At 36.3% G+C, this 13,972-nt stretch overlaps 3 protein-coding genes across 5 annotated transcripts; 1 reads left to right on the top strand and 2 right to left on the bottom strand.

Annotated features, from left to right (window-relative positions):
• The first annotated feature begins 5,285 nt into the window (after nucleotides 1-5,285).
• On the top strand, nucleotides 5,286-5,913 carry LOC145003307 (uncharacterized). Its single transcript, XM_078962441.1, has 2 exons — nucleotides 5,286-5,733; nucleotides 5,888-5,913. Exons 1-2 carry the CDS (start codon nucleotides 5,286-5,288, stop codon nucleotides 5,911-5,913), a joined length of 474 nt encoding a protein of 157 aa, XP_078818567.1.
• Nucleotides 5,914-8,433: 2,520 nt separating this feature from the next.
• Nucleotides 8,434-10,739, bottom strand: LOC145027650 (putative inactive receptor kinase At2g26730). 2 transcript variants are annotated; one of them, XM_078976925.1, is made up of 3 exons: nucleotides 10,629-10,739; nucleotides 9,279-10,478; nucleotides 8,434-9,152 (listed from the first exon to the last, which is right to left on the bottom strand). In XM_078976925.1, exons 2-3 carry the CDS (start codon nucleotides 10,432-10,434, stop codon nucleotides 8,575-8,577), a joined length of 1,734 nt encoding a protein of 577 aa, XP_078833051.1. In that variant the 5' UTR covers nucleotides 10,435-10,478; nucleotides 10,629-10,739; the 3' UTR covers nucleotides 8,434-8,574. The 2 variants fall into 2 exon arrangements, with proteins under 2 accessions (XP_078833051.1, XP_078833050.1); XM_078976924.1 differs by having other exon boundaries at nucleotides 9,279-10,641.
• Nucleotides 10,740-10,778: 39 nt separating this feature from the next.
• LOC145027677 (ubiquitin-conjugating enzyme E2 5-like) lies at nucleotides 10,779-13,238 on the bottom strand. 2 transcript variants are annotated; one of them, XM_078976927.1, is made up of 7 exons: nucleotides 12,982-13,238; nucleotides 12,077-12,136; nucleotides 11,797-11,876; nucleotides 11,598-11,712; nucleotides 11,382-11,434; nucleotides 11,153-11,281; nucleotides 10,779-11,063 (listed from the first exon to the last, which is right to left on the bottom strand). In XM_078976927.1, exons 2-7 carry the CDS (start codon nucleotides 12,118-12,120, stop codon nucleotides 10,933-10,935), a joined length of 552 nt encoding a protein of 183 aa, XP_078833053.1. In that variant the 5' UTR covers nucleotides 12,121-12,136; nucleotides 12,982-13,238; the 3' UTR covers nucleotides 10,779-10,932. The 2 variants fall into 2 exon arrangements, with proteins under 2 accessions (XP_078833053.1, XP_078833052.1); XM_078976926.1 differs by having other exon boundaries at nucleotides 12,077-12,153; nucleotides 12,982-13,235.
• Nucleotides 13,239-13,972: the final 734 nt, after the last annotated feature.

Below are 13,972 nucleotides of genomic sequence, written 5' to 3'. Positions count from 1 at the left end.
TCACTTTTAGTCATTGTTTTTCAAGCATCCTTTTTTTTTTGCTGCAAATTACAACTTTAATCTTGTAAGTACTATTTATCTATGCAAATAACCAAAATATAAATCAAAACGTATTCAAATATTGCCTAAAAATATGTATACATATGACAATATCAACTGATAACTCAATTAGTCCATTCTCCATTGCTGATTATCTATGATTGTGAATTTGTGATAGTCAATAATCTATTATCTATGATAATCCATAAATTTTGTTACTTGATGAAGTTTTGTTTGATGTAGAAAATAGAAATTTGTTTGATGGTAGTATTTTCTGCACAAAAGAATGAAGAAAACTATTTTTTGAACTTTGATGTAGATTGTAGAATTGTCTTGATTGATTTTTCTTTCTTTTTTTGCGATCAGACTATCTATTAGGGTTAAAAAAAATTAAAATATTCATTGTGTCAAGTTGGATTTGGAAAATGATGATGGTTTAATTTATAACATTAAGTATAGCAACGACAAATGGCCCCAAAATTTTAATTCGCTTAGAGCCTCCAAACCGGTTGAGCCACCCATGGATCTATTGGTCGTTGATGACAACTACCAATCCACCGATTACACTGTCGAAAATCACTAGAAATAAATAATTATTTGTGATGGTTGTAGAAGGTTGTGGTAGAAATTTGAGGTATGCTTCCATCTCCGGTTGTAACGATGGGTGCCTGTGTGTGTGTTGTGGTTGCTAGGGGTTTTATGGGCTAAGAAAATTTTAAATTAGCTACAATAGAAATTTGGTTTTAATAAATAAAAAAGATATAAATAACTATGAAATTAAAAAAGAATTAAGAATCGAAAATATTGTCTTTTAGATTTGGGAGTACCAATGATGAAACAAAAATACATCTTAGGAACCTTCCGAGTTGAAAAAAAAAAGAATTAGATACCAGATGTGCAGATCACCCAAACCACATGGAACAAGAATCATCAATAATAGAACAAACCATGTATATAAAATCTACAACTTTATTGTTAATATTCAACCTAAGCATTTCATTACAATAATATCCAGCTGACCGGTCAGTGAACGGGGTTTCAAGATGCAACGTCCTGAAACCTAAATGAATTATTACATCAAGTATAACACCAGCCATGCATTTTCCCATTAAATCTCACTTGATGACATCTTGATGATGCAAGCGTTACTTCTATCTAATAACCATCATTTTTTACGCTAAATCTGGAGGCAACCGTCATAACCACTTTTCCCTATAGTATAAGGACATTCTTCATGTTCTAGAAAATGAGTTACAAACCGTATTGTAACATCCGAAAAATACAACCAATTTAAATTTTTCAAAACAACCTGATTTTCATTAAAGTGTTTACAAAAAGGTTTTCAATACAAGTCATTAAGTATTCCCAGAATCACATTGCTACAAAATCATGAGGAGCGGTACGATCGCGCCTTCGCCTTGCCACAGTCTCCTGAAGAACCTGAAAAACATTAAACCACAACTGTAAGCCCGAAAGCTTAGTGAGATACCCCCAAAATACCAACCACGTATACGCCCTTCCAGGCTACGACCTTCCGGTCCAAAACATATAAAACATACATAACATAACAGAACATAGAACAGCCATGCATATCGGGTCCACCGTGTGACTGGTCCGCCGTATCGGGCCTTCAGTCCAACGGATCCATCCTCCAGGTCTAGTCATGTCCTTCGAGTCTACAGTGGGGTTGGTCCGCCCGCATCGGGCCTTCAACCCACCTGGTCCACTCTCCGAGTCTACAGTGTGACTGGTCCGCCCGCATCGGGCCTTCAGTCGGCCTGGTCCACTCTCCGAGCCTCGGCATGTCTGGTCCGCCCTCGTGGGGCCTACAGCCTATCCGGACCGCTCGCTGGGCCTTCGGAACAACCGGTCCGCCCTGGGTATCTTGGCCTACAGCACAAAGCAGGACCCGCCTCAACCCATCTCTAGTCCAAACAACCATGTGCACAAAACATACATTCATATAACAGTCATAGTCAACAAACCGAGCAAGCAGATTACATAGCATATCATTACCCTAACCGGGTTACCGACCTAACCGGTCACTAGCATAGCATCACTCTGTATATCGGGAAAACTGACCTTAGCAAGGCCTCCTAGCATGTACCATCCTAGCTACCAGGATGCAGACACATCAAACAATAACATAATAACCATAACCGAATCTCAATACAATAAAGGGCCGGCCTTGGTGCCTTAGACCCTGTTGATATAGTGAGGATAACTCACCTCGAAACTGTCGGCTGAAAAGATAAGATCCCGCTGCTCCGAAATCTGACACGAACTTCAAAACATACAACTCAATAAATACCCTTAATTACCAAAATACCCCTGGAAGACAACTGGTCAACCATGGACAAGTCAAAGTCAACCCCTGACTGACCCTACTCGCCGAGTCAACCCGATGACCCGCCGAGTCCATATGCTCAGATCTTCCTTCAAGCAGCGACCCAACTCGCCGAGTCACCCCAAGACTCGTCGAGTCCAACAACTCTGAGTCCACTCGCACCCAACTCACTGAGTCATCCCTTGACTCACCGATTCATCGACTCAACCAGAAATATTGGGACTTTATCGACAAGACTCGCCGAGTCCAAATGGACTCGTCGAGTCCAAGGCCATCTTCAACCTACTCGCCGAGTTGTTCTTCCAACTCGTCGAGTCCCAGGCCATCTTCAAGCAACTCGTCGAGTCCACCCATGTGACTCGTCGAGTACCACCGTTCTGAATCCATACAGAAGCATCTCATGCCATGCAATTAATCCAAAACATAGATCCAACCTCCTACAATCCATCCATCACGTAAAGTGGCAAACTTTACGTGAATCTAACGAGATCTAAGCCATATTCACCTTAAAACCAAGGTTTGGGACATGGTGGCTTCACTAAGCACTCAAACATAGGAACTTTAATGCACTCTAGGCCTTCAATATTCCAGATCTGAGGTAGCAACCTCAGATCTATCCTCCAAACTCCAAAACATTCCAAGACATACTCCCCACAAACCCCAAAATGATGAAACTAGGAATGCACAGCCTAAGGACGAAGATATTACCTCCAAAAGATGCCTCAATAGCAGCCAAACTCGAATCCAAGCAAAGCCCTTTGATCCAAGCCACTTCTCCTTCAAGATCTCTTCAAACAACACCTCTCCAAGCTCTAATTTGCTCCACAAATGATCTCTCCACGAATTTAGGGTTTCTGGAACTCAAGGGGGGAATAAGGGAGGCTGTGGAGGGGTATAATGCTCCTTATATAGGGCTCAACCCCGGAAATTAGGGTTTTCTCCATACAGCACCTACTCGCCGAGTCCATCCTTAGGACTCGCCGAGTAGGCCACTAGACACGCGACCATGACCGCGACCTGACTCGTCGAGTCTATCCATGGACTCGCCGAGTCATCCTCTAAAACTTACACTTTTAGCCCTTCAACTCTACTCTTGCGATTCCGGAATGTTACATGTATACTCTCAAATTTGGATTTTAAGATTTGTTCTATCTCTCAATAACACAAACAACACGATATTTTTTTTGTTTATCTGATTTAGAAGTGATATGACTTTTAAATTGAAATTCTTTGGATTATCCTACATCTGATTTCGTGATACCCCTATCTATAGGGCCGAAATCACATATTTTAAAAAGTGATTGCAATCACGATCCAAAAATATTTAAATATATTGATATTCTTAAGTCCCCAATTTCTAACATTGGTTTGATCGTCTCCTCTCTCAGCTATTCAATTGACTTCATTTTCATATGCTGATGTGGATTGTATTGACCCAAGGCTTCAAAAGGAAGCCATGTCACCCTTGGTAAAAGTCATTGCCAAATTAAAGGCAAAAATGCTATAAAAGGTTAATTTAGTGTCTAATCGAAATTGGTGTAAAAAGGTTTAGTAATTAGAAATATATTGAAATTGACTTCCATATTCACTTCTTTATTCGCACATTTTAGATTTAAGATTAAGATTTTTGTAGATCAAGAAGGATGACAGTTGGATAATATCTCCTCATTAAAACCTTCTATGTCTTTTTGTCCTTTTGTGGTCGTTGACAATCATGGTAATTCATTTGAGAATAATATACTATCATGAGATATGACTTCTTTATCTTCATATAATTTTCAAGTATATGAACAAGACTAGTCTAGGTAGTGATGAAATAGACAACTTATCTCTCGAAGAATCTTAAGTTGTCATTTGTATAATAATATTTTGTGTAGATTTAAATGGTCTGGCTAGTTGTACATACTTCAATTCTATGTATTATTTAATACAAAATTTATAATTATCGATAAATAAAAAAACTGCTTTGGGGACCAATATGAAGGAACAACTCGTACCTAATAAAACAATTCATGAATAATAATAGTGTTAGATTAAAAAAGGAGATAGGCCCTCCTTGATTGAGGTGTTACCTTAATCATGGTTGATGTTGATTCTTACATGATCGCTAAAAAAAAGTTACTTATATTTTATTTTTTAATTGATCAAATTGATTAAATTTAAAGATGTAATTAAAATGATATAGGTCAAATTGGTTGAACGTAGGAATTTCATGTATATCCATATAATATAAAATCTCCAAAATAGTATTATTCGAGACGTTGAGTAATTGTAACGATATATTTTAATCATATTGTATATGTTAATCATTTGTAGACTTCAAAATAGATAAAAATAAGTGTTCTAGTTGTCTATAGATTACTTATTAGAAATGATCTAGAATTCAGTTTATTTTTTGTAATAATTTATTAAGTAAACTTAAGCTTGGTAAAAAGCACAATACCTTTTCTAAAGTAAATATAGCAATCTAGACTCGCTGAACCTTTTATCTATAGCAAGTTTAGATAATACATATTTTTTTGTTAAAATGGGATTGAAAGATGCTCACAGTATTTATAATTTTTGAAAACTTTTAAACAAATACATATTATTATCATAATAACGTAATTTAACAAATTAATTATTTATATACTTTTTTAAAACATATAAAATATTAAATAGTGGAGACAATAGATTTTTCATTTCGAAATTAACATAAACTTTGAAACTGAAAAATGAAAATCGAGTAAAGAATTTGGCTCAACTTAAAATCTTGTTATATTATGTTTGTTGTTTTGTATATTTGTTCCCTTTGCCTGTCTATAAAATACAGTGGGCGTTTTCTCTTCACGCACATAAGAAAAGGGGTTTCACTTTCCAGAACACTCAAAACCTTACTCACCCTCCTTCATGTGTTTCGATGGCGACTGAATTTTCTCCTAGAGATACTACCGGATCAAACCATGACTTACCTTCTCCATCAGAATTTCTATATTCCAGTCGCCGTTGTTGTTTCTGCATACCCTACCAGTGGCAGAAAGTACGTTCGTCGTCTTCGGAGTACAATTCCGAAAGAAGTCTATGGTCACGAGGGATCGACGCCTTGATGAAGATTCGGGAGTGGTCAGAGATCGTTGCAGGTCCAAGATGGAAGACATTCATACGCCGGTTTAATCGTAACAAAAGTTTTGGTCGACAATCGCCCAAGTTTCAGTACGATCCTCTAGATTATGCGCTTAATTTCGACGAAGGAGCGTTGGATAACGGAGATTCTGAAATGGAGAACGATTATATGGTCCGCAACTTCTCCTCAAGGTACGCATCACGGCCGACGGTTCCAATAACTTCTAAACCATCGACTGATCTCGGTAAGGAAGCAATCGGACCGAATTTCGTATGATTAGCGTTCAATTATCACCGGTTTGATTGAATTTAATTAGAACTTTTTTAAATCTGGATCGCTAGATCATTTTGGTAAGATTTTTTTTTTTTTTTTTTTTTTTTTTTTCAATTTTCGATTAGTACGTGTGGATGGGGCCTGTTTGTGAATAGAATAAACCCAAGGAAGGGACAGTGAAAGGTGTAAGATTACGTGAACGGCTGTACTTCATAGGTGTTCTTGAATTAAAAATTTGTTTTTATGATTAATCCTCCATGGCTATGGCTCCTTCTATAGGCTTCTACACATTTCCATTACGTTTCTTCTCCTTTGTTAGACTTTGCTGATATCTGTAGTTTATCTTTGTATGTATTTTAGGCGATTTCTGTAGTTAAACTTGAAGTATGTTCGTTTTCAATATAATGAATAAATGTACAAATCCTTTATAGCTTTCTATTGTCGTTTTGTGCGTCTGTTGCTTATTGATTGCAACCGATGGCACCTGGCAATGGAGTGTTGGCATTGCCATTAGCATATATTATGTTGTAACCTGTAATAATACGAAGCAACGTTTAGGAATATTCCTTGTTAATATCCTAACCATGTCGATCGCCACCATCATTTTCAGAAACAACAATACAAGTTATAATGATTAATTTGATTTCAAATACCTCATAGATAATTATTTATTTATACTTAAATAAATTTATAACAATTGTGGGGTGGGGGTGGGGGAATTAAAGAAATTACTATTATAAGCTTTAAGTATGATGAAAGTAAATTCATATAATTAAAAGCATTACAAAATCAGAGTTATCTGTCCTTAAAGAAATGTTAGCCGTTTTAATCGACTCTTCCATTTATGTAGTATATCAATATGCACTTCAACGGATACACTTCAACGGATAACACATTTACATTTGTACTTAAACCATTTATTGTTCTTAAGGAAGAAAATAAAATAATAAACCGGGAACTAAAATAAAAAATTGCAAAGCGTAAGTTGTTGGCCTGTTGCCTTTTAAGTACAAATGTAAATGTGTTAGCATGTTAGGGTGAGGTGCAATCATCACATTTGTCATACAAACATGAATTTGCCTTGATCATGCACTATCTTCTTGAACGAGTTTGGAAAACGTTCTTCCAACCTGTAATCTTCCCCTTTATCATGACTCTCCTATCATTCTCCAAGTCATCTTCCGAAAATAACCATATGCCATTTGTTTTTTTTACATGTCTAAAAGATGCTAACATACATCCACTATCTTACTCATAAATCTACAACTTTTGTCTTCAGTAAGACTTGTGTTGGTGATTTGTTATCATCAATGTTATTTAACTGTAATGAGATTATTTTGTTGATCAAAAGTGATCTTGATAAATATTAAACAAATAAGAAAGGTGTGGAGTACAAACTTGTTTAAGTTTGATCAAGTATCAAAATACACTGTCATTTAGGGGCGAAGCCCCTAAACGAACGGGGGTCCGGGGGCAACGCTCATGTGATCAGAGTCCAAGGGGCGGCAGCTCCTGGCTGGGATCGAGCTGCGTTTTATGACCATTCTGGTGGTTTTGTGACAGTTTTAAACTGTCACATGACAGTTTTCAGACAAAGATCTAAATTCAGTTTTTGGTCTCTTTTCTGGTACTCACGAAATCATATCCTCTCATTCTCTTTCTTTTTCTCTGATTTAATTTGAGTCTTATCCAATTGAGAATTTGGGAGTACCATCTAAATACTTCGATTAGAAAGTGAATATCACGATGCTCAGATTTCCAAGTGTCATTAAACCTATAATTTTAACAACTTGAACCCTCAATCTTTGGCTGATTGACTATTTCCTTTCCCTGAACAATGTAACTCACATCTTCAATAATAACAATCACCTTTCGCCAATAAGATCAAGACAATTTGCCATGTAGATGCTACTTTTTTAAGAGTTTAGAGTCAACTCACATAGTAGAACCCCTTCAATCTCTATCCAAACCAATCTTTTGTTCATCACAAAACGTTTTGAATGTAACTTCAACTCAAGAAACAACGATAGTATCCCGAAATGCTTTTAAAATTCTGATGCCTCCGGAGACATAAACTCCACCAGTAACTAGGCACCCTCAGTTCGTTCTTATATAATTAACTTATATAGATCAGCAATAGAGAAAACACCCACGTTGGAAAGATTTAGCGTCTTCTCTTCCTCCTTCGACCTATCATCATGTTTTTTTGTTCCCCATTCCATACACAACATTTGCATCATAATATGAATTATCATGTCACGAAATATGACTAGTAATGTGACTAATCTTACTTCAACAGTGGGGAGTGGGGACTACACAAATTATTAGGTAATAGAATAACTCATTCCATTGTGGTGGGTACAACCTACCTACCTTCATGTAGGTAACCATATAATGCATATGTATACAAATATCATTCATAAACCTTTAATGATTTCTAAAACACAACTTTTGTTTAAATAAATCATTTAATAACGCTTTCCTAATAAATATACATGTCTAAAATATACATTTTGACATGCACTCCGTTTTATAAAGTATCAAGAAATCAATTTGATAAACTTTCTTTTGTACTTGCTTGTTCTTGACTTACATTATACAACACATTACTAAACTCTTAAATAATCAGATAATCACTCTCATAATACACATCCAATAAACATCTACGAGATAAATCAATTTGGTTTATATGGTGGTTATTGTTGGGTAATCCCCAATGAGATTTTTTAACTCGTGAAATTAAATAATTCAATGTTTTTCAGTTTTATACAACAATTAAATATGCTCGTAAATTTTATCTAATTAACAATCATCACGGGTCAGAAGAGGTCATAGACCGCTCTTCTTCTTCCTTCAAAGCCAATATCATCGTCGCCACCTCACCCATCATCGGTCTCGCCTCTCGTGAACCATTAATACAATTTAACGCCACATGCAACAACCTAATCATCCTTTCTTCATTAGCCCCTTCAACTATCAACGCCTTGTCAAAAACCTCCCCTGTCCATTCTTCTTGAACCACAGCCCTCACCCACGTTACCAAACCCAACCCATCATCCTGAACCGGCTTCCCAGTCAGCAACTCAAGCAGAACCACACCAAACCCGTACACATCACCCATGAAATTTCCGGTGGTTGTGCGTTTTTGGGTCTTGCTTGGGCCCGGGTCCTGATCACTGGGACCTGGGTCCTGATGATTTGCTGGCATTAGCCCATACTCGCTCACACTCGGCTCCATGTCGTCTTTTAGCAAAATGTTCGATGACTTTACGTTTCCGTGCGCGATCAAGTCGGCTTCAAGCTCCCGATGCATGAATGCCAATGCCGCGGCTACACTAGACGCGAGACTTAACCGGCTACCCCAATCAAAAATTTGCCCGTTTTGTGATCCTAAAACAACAAATTAAAAAGTTATTTAAAATTTTGTTAAAAAATTATTTTCTGTAAAAAGATTATTCTTCCTGCAATAATGGTGAATGGTAGAAAGAAAAAAATGAAGTAAATTTGAGAACTCACCATGGAGAAGTCTAAAGAGACTGCCATTTTGCTGATACTCATAAACAAGAAGCTTTTCGTGTTTTGAAGAGTAATAAGCAACAACTGGTAACACGTTTGAATGTTTTATTTCATCAATTTTCTGCATTCTTTTCTTGAATTCATCTTTCGAAATCTTCCAATTCTTTATCCTTTTAACAACAAGAGAAACCCCACCCTCTGGTTTCACTTTATACAAACTTCCATTATTACCCCTTGAAATCAATTCAGCCGGTGCACGAAGCAGATCTTCAAATCTCAGCCCGTTCCCGACCGGACTCGATAGAACCACCATCGAAGTAGAAACCCCGCCATTTTCAACCGATGTCAACGAGAATTCCGACCTCTTGCTATTTCTCGATTCACTTGATCGCCCGCTTCGTGAACTGTTCTTCGGGGACAAATCCGTCTTTTCATTTTGCCCCCTCTTCTTTCTCTTGAGTAACATGATTGCGACTAGAACAACAACTAAAAACCCAAGGACTGCATACCCGGAGTAAATAAAAAAATCCCGTAATTTTGACTCTTTTTCTTTCTTTTTCACCGGACACGATCGGGGCAACACTTTCCCGCATAACCCCGGGTTACCCGCGAAGCTGTTGCCATCGAATCGACCCGTGTCATCGGGAACCGGACCGGTGAAATTGTTATTTGCAACGTTGAAATCTTGTAATTGATTATAATTGAAGCCCGGAAGTTGACCGGTCAACTGGTTGTTCTGTGCTAAGAACGTTAACAAACTTGTGGTTCTTGAAAAATCCGGTAAGTCACCGGAGAAATCGTTGTTGGATATCACAATCCGTTTCACATTCTGTAAGTTTGTAATGGAATCGGGGAGATTGCCGGAAAAACGGTTTCCGGTGAGGTAGAAATGGGTGAGACGATTACAGTTTGAAATCTCCGGCGACAATATTCCGGTGAGGTTGTTGAAGTTGAGACTAAGTACAAGAAGATTACTCACCTTACAAAGTGAACCGGGATCGAGTGTTCCCGATAGATTAAGATTCTCGAGGACGATTTTTTTTACAGTTATGTTGCTTCCATCGCAAGTAACCCCGACCCATTTACTTGTGCATGGGTCCGACGAAATGTTCCATCCCCAATTTGTGGTGGTTTGAATTGGCGCGAGTTTATCCATGAATGTGACCAGTGCCTGAATTACACTTTGATCTTCTGTTCTTACTGATGAAAAAAGTAAAAATAACAAAAACGGAACAAATAAATTGGATCTAATTTGATCCATTTTTGGATTGAAAATGTAGCGGAATGAATTCAGCAAGATAGATGTAAAGAAGGTTTGAAGTTGAAGTGGAGTGAAGATGAACAACTTACAAGTTACAAGATTAGCCGGCTGGAAATGGTCAAAATGGAATACAGTGGCCGGCTTTTTGACATTTGTGATCAATATACTAATCTTGGCTTGGTCTATGCAGGCTATCTGTTTGCTTTTAGCACAAAAAACAAACCAATTGCAAGAACAAAGAAGGAAGTATAACTACATTTGAATTCGTAATACTGTAAACATTTGCAGGTTTTGGTAAATTGTACAAGTTTTACAATCGGGAGTTGAAATAGGATTATAGTTATACAATCGTTAAAACACAACTACAAACCCTAACAGATTAACACCAATCGCTTATAAATCTGCACGACCTGGAATTTCATCATCGCTGGAAGTGTACTGTCCGTCACTGATTTCATCCTCACCGCTGTCATCTTCTTCAGCTACGGATTTGCCATTGTTCTTTGCGTAACGCTCACAGTACTCTGTTAAATAGAACCAATGTTAATCACAAAGATCGACGATAAAATATCTATTAGTGTTGGAATTTTATGTTATAATCAAGGAATACGACCTTTAACTTTTTCTTCGTACTGCTTCTTGTCCTTCATCATCAATGAAGCAGCATCTCCATTGAGTGGATCCGATGGATTTGGGTATAACAAGAGCTGAGGAAGAAAGACTTCGAAAATGTTTAAAAGATCTGTGCAAATTAAGAACGAATCAGAAAAACTTCAACATGTATGGGTGGTTCACTGGTTCCTACTTTCCTATTGACTAATGCAAAAAGAAGGATTTAATACCGAACATTGGACTCCATGACTGGTTTATGACATCCAAGCAAACCGATCCAGACCTGTAATTTCGATTAAAAACGGACAATAACAAGAATGTCAAGTATCAAGATCATAAAAAACCTAACACATAAAAGGATTTGTTCACCATTTTTGAAGTCGTTTTTGCTTTTGCTTCCATTAATAATGCTTGAATTAACTTTTAATCACGTATTATGTACTCACAGCTCGTCGACATTAGGGTGGAAGATTTTGTTCACGAATCCAATTGAAGGAGACTTGTATGGATATGCATCCGGCAGCTCAACACGAACTTTCCACACACCACCCTCATAAAAACCTAACAACTCGAAAAGTTAGAGCTCAAACATCCAATCCAATTCGAATGTTTTAAAAAATAGGGGAAGCAAGGTAAGAAGCACACTTTCTTTTGGCCCATGAAATTCCACACTAAATTCATTAAGCCTATCATTTGGTGTATCCACGATGTAATCGCTCATCATCCTGAATTCAAACATAATATCATGATAGTGGACATGAAATCACAAAACAAGATGTATGTGTCTAGGGCCATTAGCAAAAAGGACTAAAACCGATGTCAATGTGTCCCACTATCCAGAAAGGTGAAACAATATTGGATAGAGACTTGCTACTGTAAAAAGACATGAATGCCCTCTTATATAATCATGAGAAACAAGACTTACAACTTCATGACATCCATTTCTCTCCTCTTGCTAGGGGAAGACATTTTCTTTGATCGCAAACTATGGAATTTAGTAACCTGGTTAGCATATTGAGCAAATGTCACAAAAGATTAAAAAAAGTGAAAGAAAACATGGTCATACATGATACATGATTATACATGCATTTCAATAGCATAATTAAGCAACAAGTATGAATTCAAAATGTGGTTTTTTGAGTCTTCTACAATAACAAGATTGAACCAATATTGTTTCTAAAAGTAAAACACCCAATTGCGCTTTGTCCAGATGGTAGAGTTCCAACTTCCAATTAATATCAGATACTACACAAATCGAGTAAATTTCGTCACAAAAACTTTTGCATATTCTAAACACAATGTGTGGAATCAAACATAGAAAAAATCATCTCCCCAATTCCTTAAAAGCCCAAATATGACTTTTAAAGTCAACTGGATTACTTCATGATTTATAAATCGACAAGAAATTTTGGTGGTGAATATATTACAAGGAAACGGTAAGTAGATTCAACTGTTGAGAACAAGCATTACAATGGAATCATTTCAAATAAAAGGAAACAAAGATCACGTACTTCAATTTCTAGTTTAAAATTACAGAAGTTTGAATATTAAAAAAAAAAATCCAGAATTGATTCTAATTTAGGGAACAATGAGATCAATTGCGTTAATTTCGCCGAGTGATGTCAACGGGTAAAGGGATCAAATAACCAAATTGCGAAAATAACGAAACACATACATCAAACCCTAGACATTATTCAATATTTACGAAGGGTGACTGGTTTTTTCCTAAAGGATCTGCTTTCAGTTTCCTTCATAATAGAAAGCAAAACAATCATAGATCAAACGAAAACAGTGAAGAAAAATTAGCGATGAAAAGGGGAGAATGCAAACCTAGAGATTTGAGTGATCGAAATCTGTGAAATCGGGGGGATTCTTGAACGAGGGGAGTACAGAATCGAGATTGGAATGAGAGCGGAAGTTTTTGGAAGTGGGTACAGAAAACAATGGCGAATTGAAGGCGTTAGGTCGGGATAGCGTGCATGTTGTCGACATTTATTTTAAAGTTTATTGCAGAGAAAGATGTCACACACGTGGAGAAAAGGAAAAGACGATGAACGTGTCAAATTCGTGGATAAGTGAGAAAGAGGGGGAGGGAAAGTCATCATCTTCTTGGAATGTCATCATCTTCTTGAAAAACAATTATGGATTCTTATTTCTTGAAAAACAATTATGTCATCATCTTCTTGAAAAACAATTATGGATTCTTATTTCTGAATAATAAATAAATAAATCCTCTTTATTTGCCACATATCAACCTCTCATTAATTTTGATAATTATCATTTTGTGGTATTTTTGAAATAAATATTATTCACTTGTTAATTTTTGGTTTATTTCAATTTTTTAAAATTAAAATTATATACTTATATATGTAAAGTATTAAATATCATATAATATTAAATTGCAATAAATATGTATCTTCTTTATTTTAAAGTTATACATTAAAAAAAAATTATATTTACACTTTAATATTTAATTTTTTTTAAATCAACCCGTGTAATATATGGGTTTCACATTTCATATTTTGTCGGTAAGAGGATGTTTTAAAAATCCCTAAATAAAACTATTTATATTAGTTCTCTATTCAGTGTATTTGACATAGCTTCTCAACGAATCAAAAATTTATACTAATGGTTAAAGAATCATAATCTTTTTTAACCTTAAAAAGTTTGAATGATTGGTTTTTTTTTTTTTTTTAGCAACATCAAGAAATGGATCGTGATATATTGATATTCCTAAAATTTTGTAGGTGCCAAATTCTTTGGTAGAATCTTTGACGGACAAAGCACCTTACCTCCAACGTGGGTGCAAGTTGCAACGCTG

This window comes from Lactuca saligna, chromosome 1, assembly GCF_052625555.1.
Source record: "Lactuca saligna cultivar CGN05327 chromosome 1, ASM5262555v1, whole genome shotgun sequence".
NCBI lineage: Eukaryota > Viridiplantae > Streptophyta > Magnoliopsida > Asterales > Asteraceae > Lactuca > Lactuca saligna.
Note: the sequence above shows the minus strand (reverse complement) of the source record. Positions and strands in the feature narration are given on the sequence as shown.

Excerpts from the sequence above, each read along its gene's own strand:
- LOC145003307 (XM_078962441.1), top strand. The coding sequence starts at position 5,286 with ATGGCGACTGAATTTTCTCCTAGAGATACTACCGGATCAAACCATGAC. Across the intron at positions 5,734-5,887 it reads TAAACCATCGACTGATCTCG|TACGTGTGGATGGGGCCTGT; the intron begins GTAAGGAAGCAA and ends ATTTTCGATTAG.
- LOC145027677 (XM_078976927.1), bottom strand. The coding sequence starts at position 12,120 with ATGTCTTCCCCTAGCAAGAGGAGAGAAATGGATGTCATGAAGTT. Across the intron at positions 11,877-12,076 it reads GAAATGGATGTCATGAAGTT|GATGATGAGCGATTACATCG; the intron begins GTAAGTCTTGTT and ends GTTTGAATTCAG. Across the intron at positions 11,435-11,597 it reads CACCCTAATGTCGACGAGCT|GTCTGGATCGGTTTGCTTGG; the intron begins GTGAGTACATAA and ends TCGAAATTACAG.
- LOC145027650 (XM_078976924.1), bottom strand. The coding sequence starts at position 10,539 with ATGGATCAAATTAGATCCAATTTATTTGTTCCGTTTTTGTTATTTTTA. Across the intron at positions 9,153-9,278 it reads TCTCTTTAGACTTCTCCATG|GATCACAAAACGGGCAAATT; the intron begins GTGAGTTCTCAA and ends TTGTTGTTTTAG.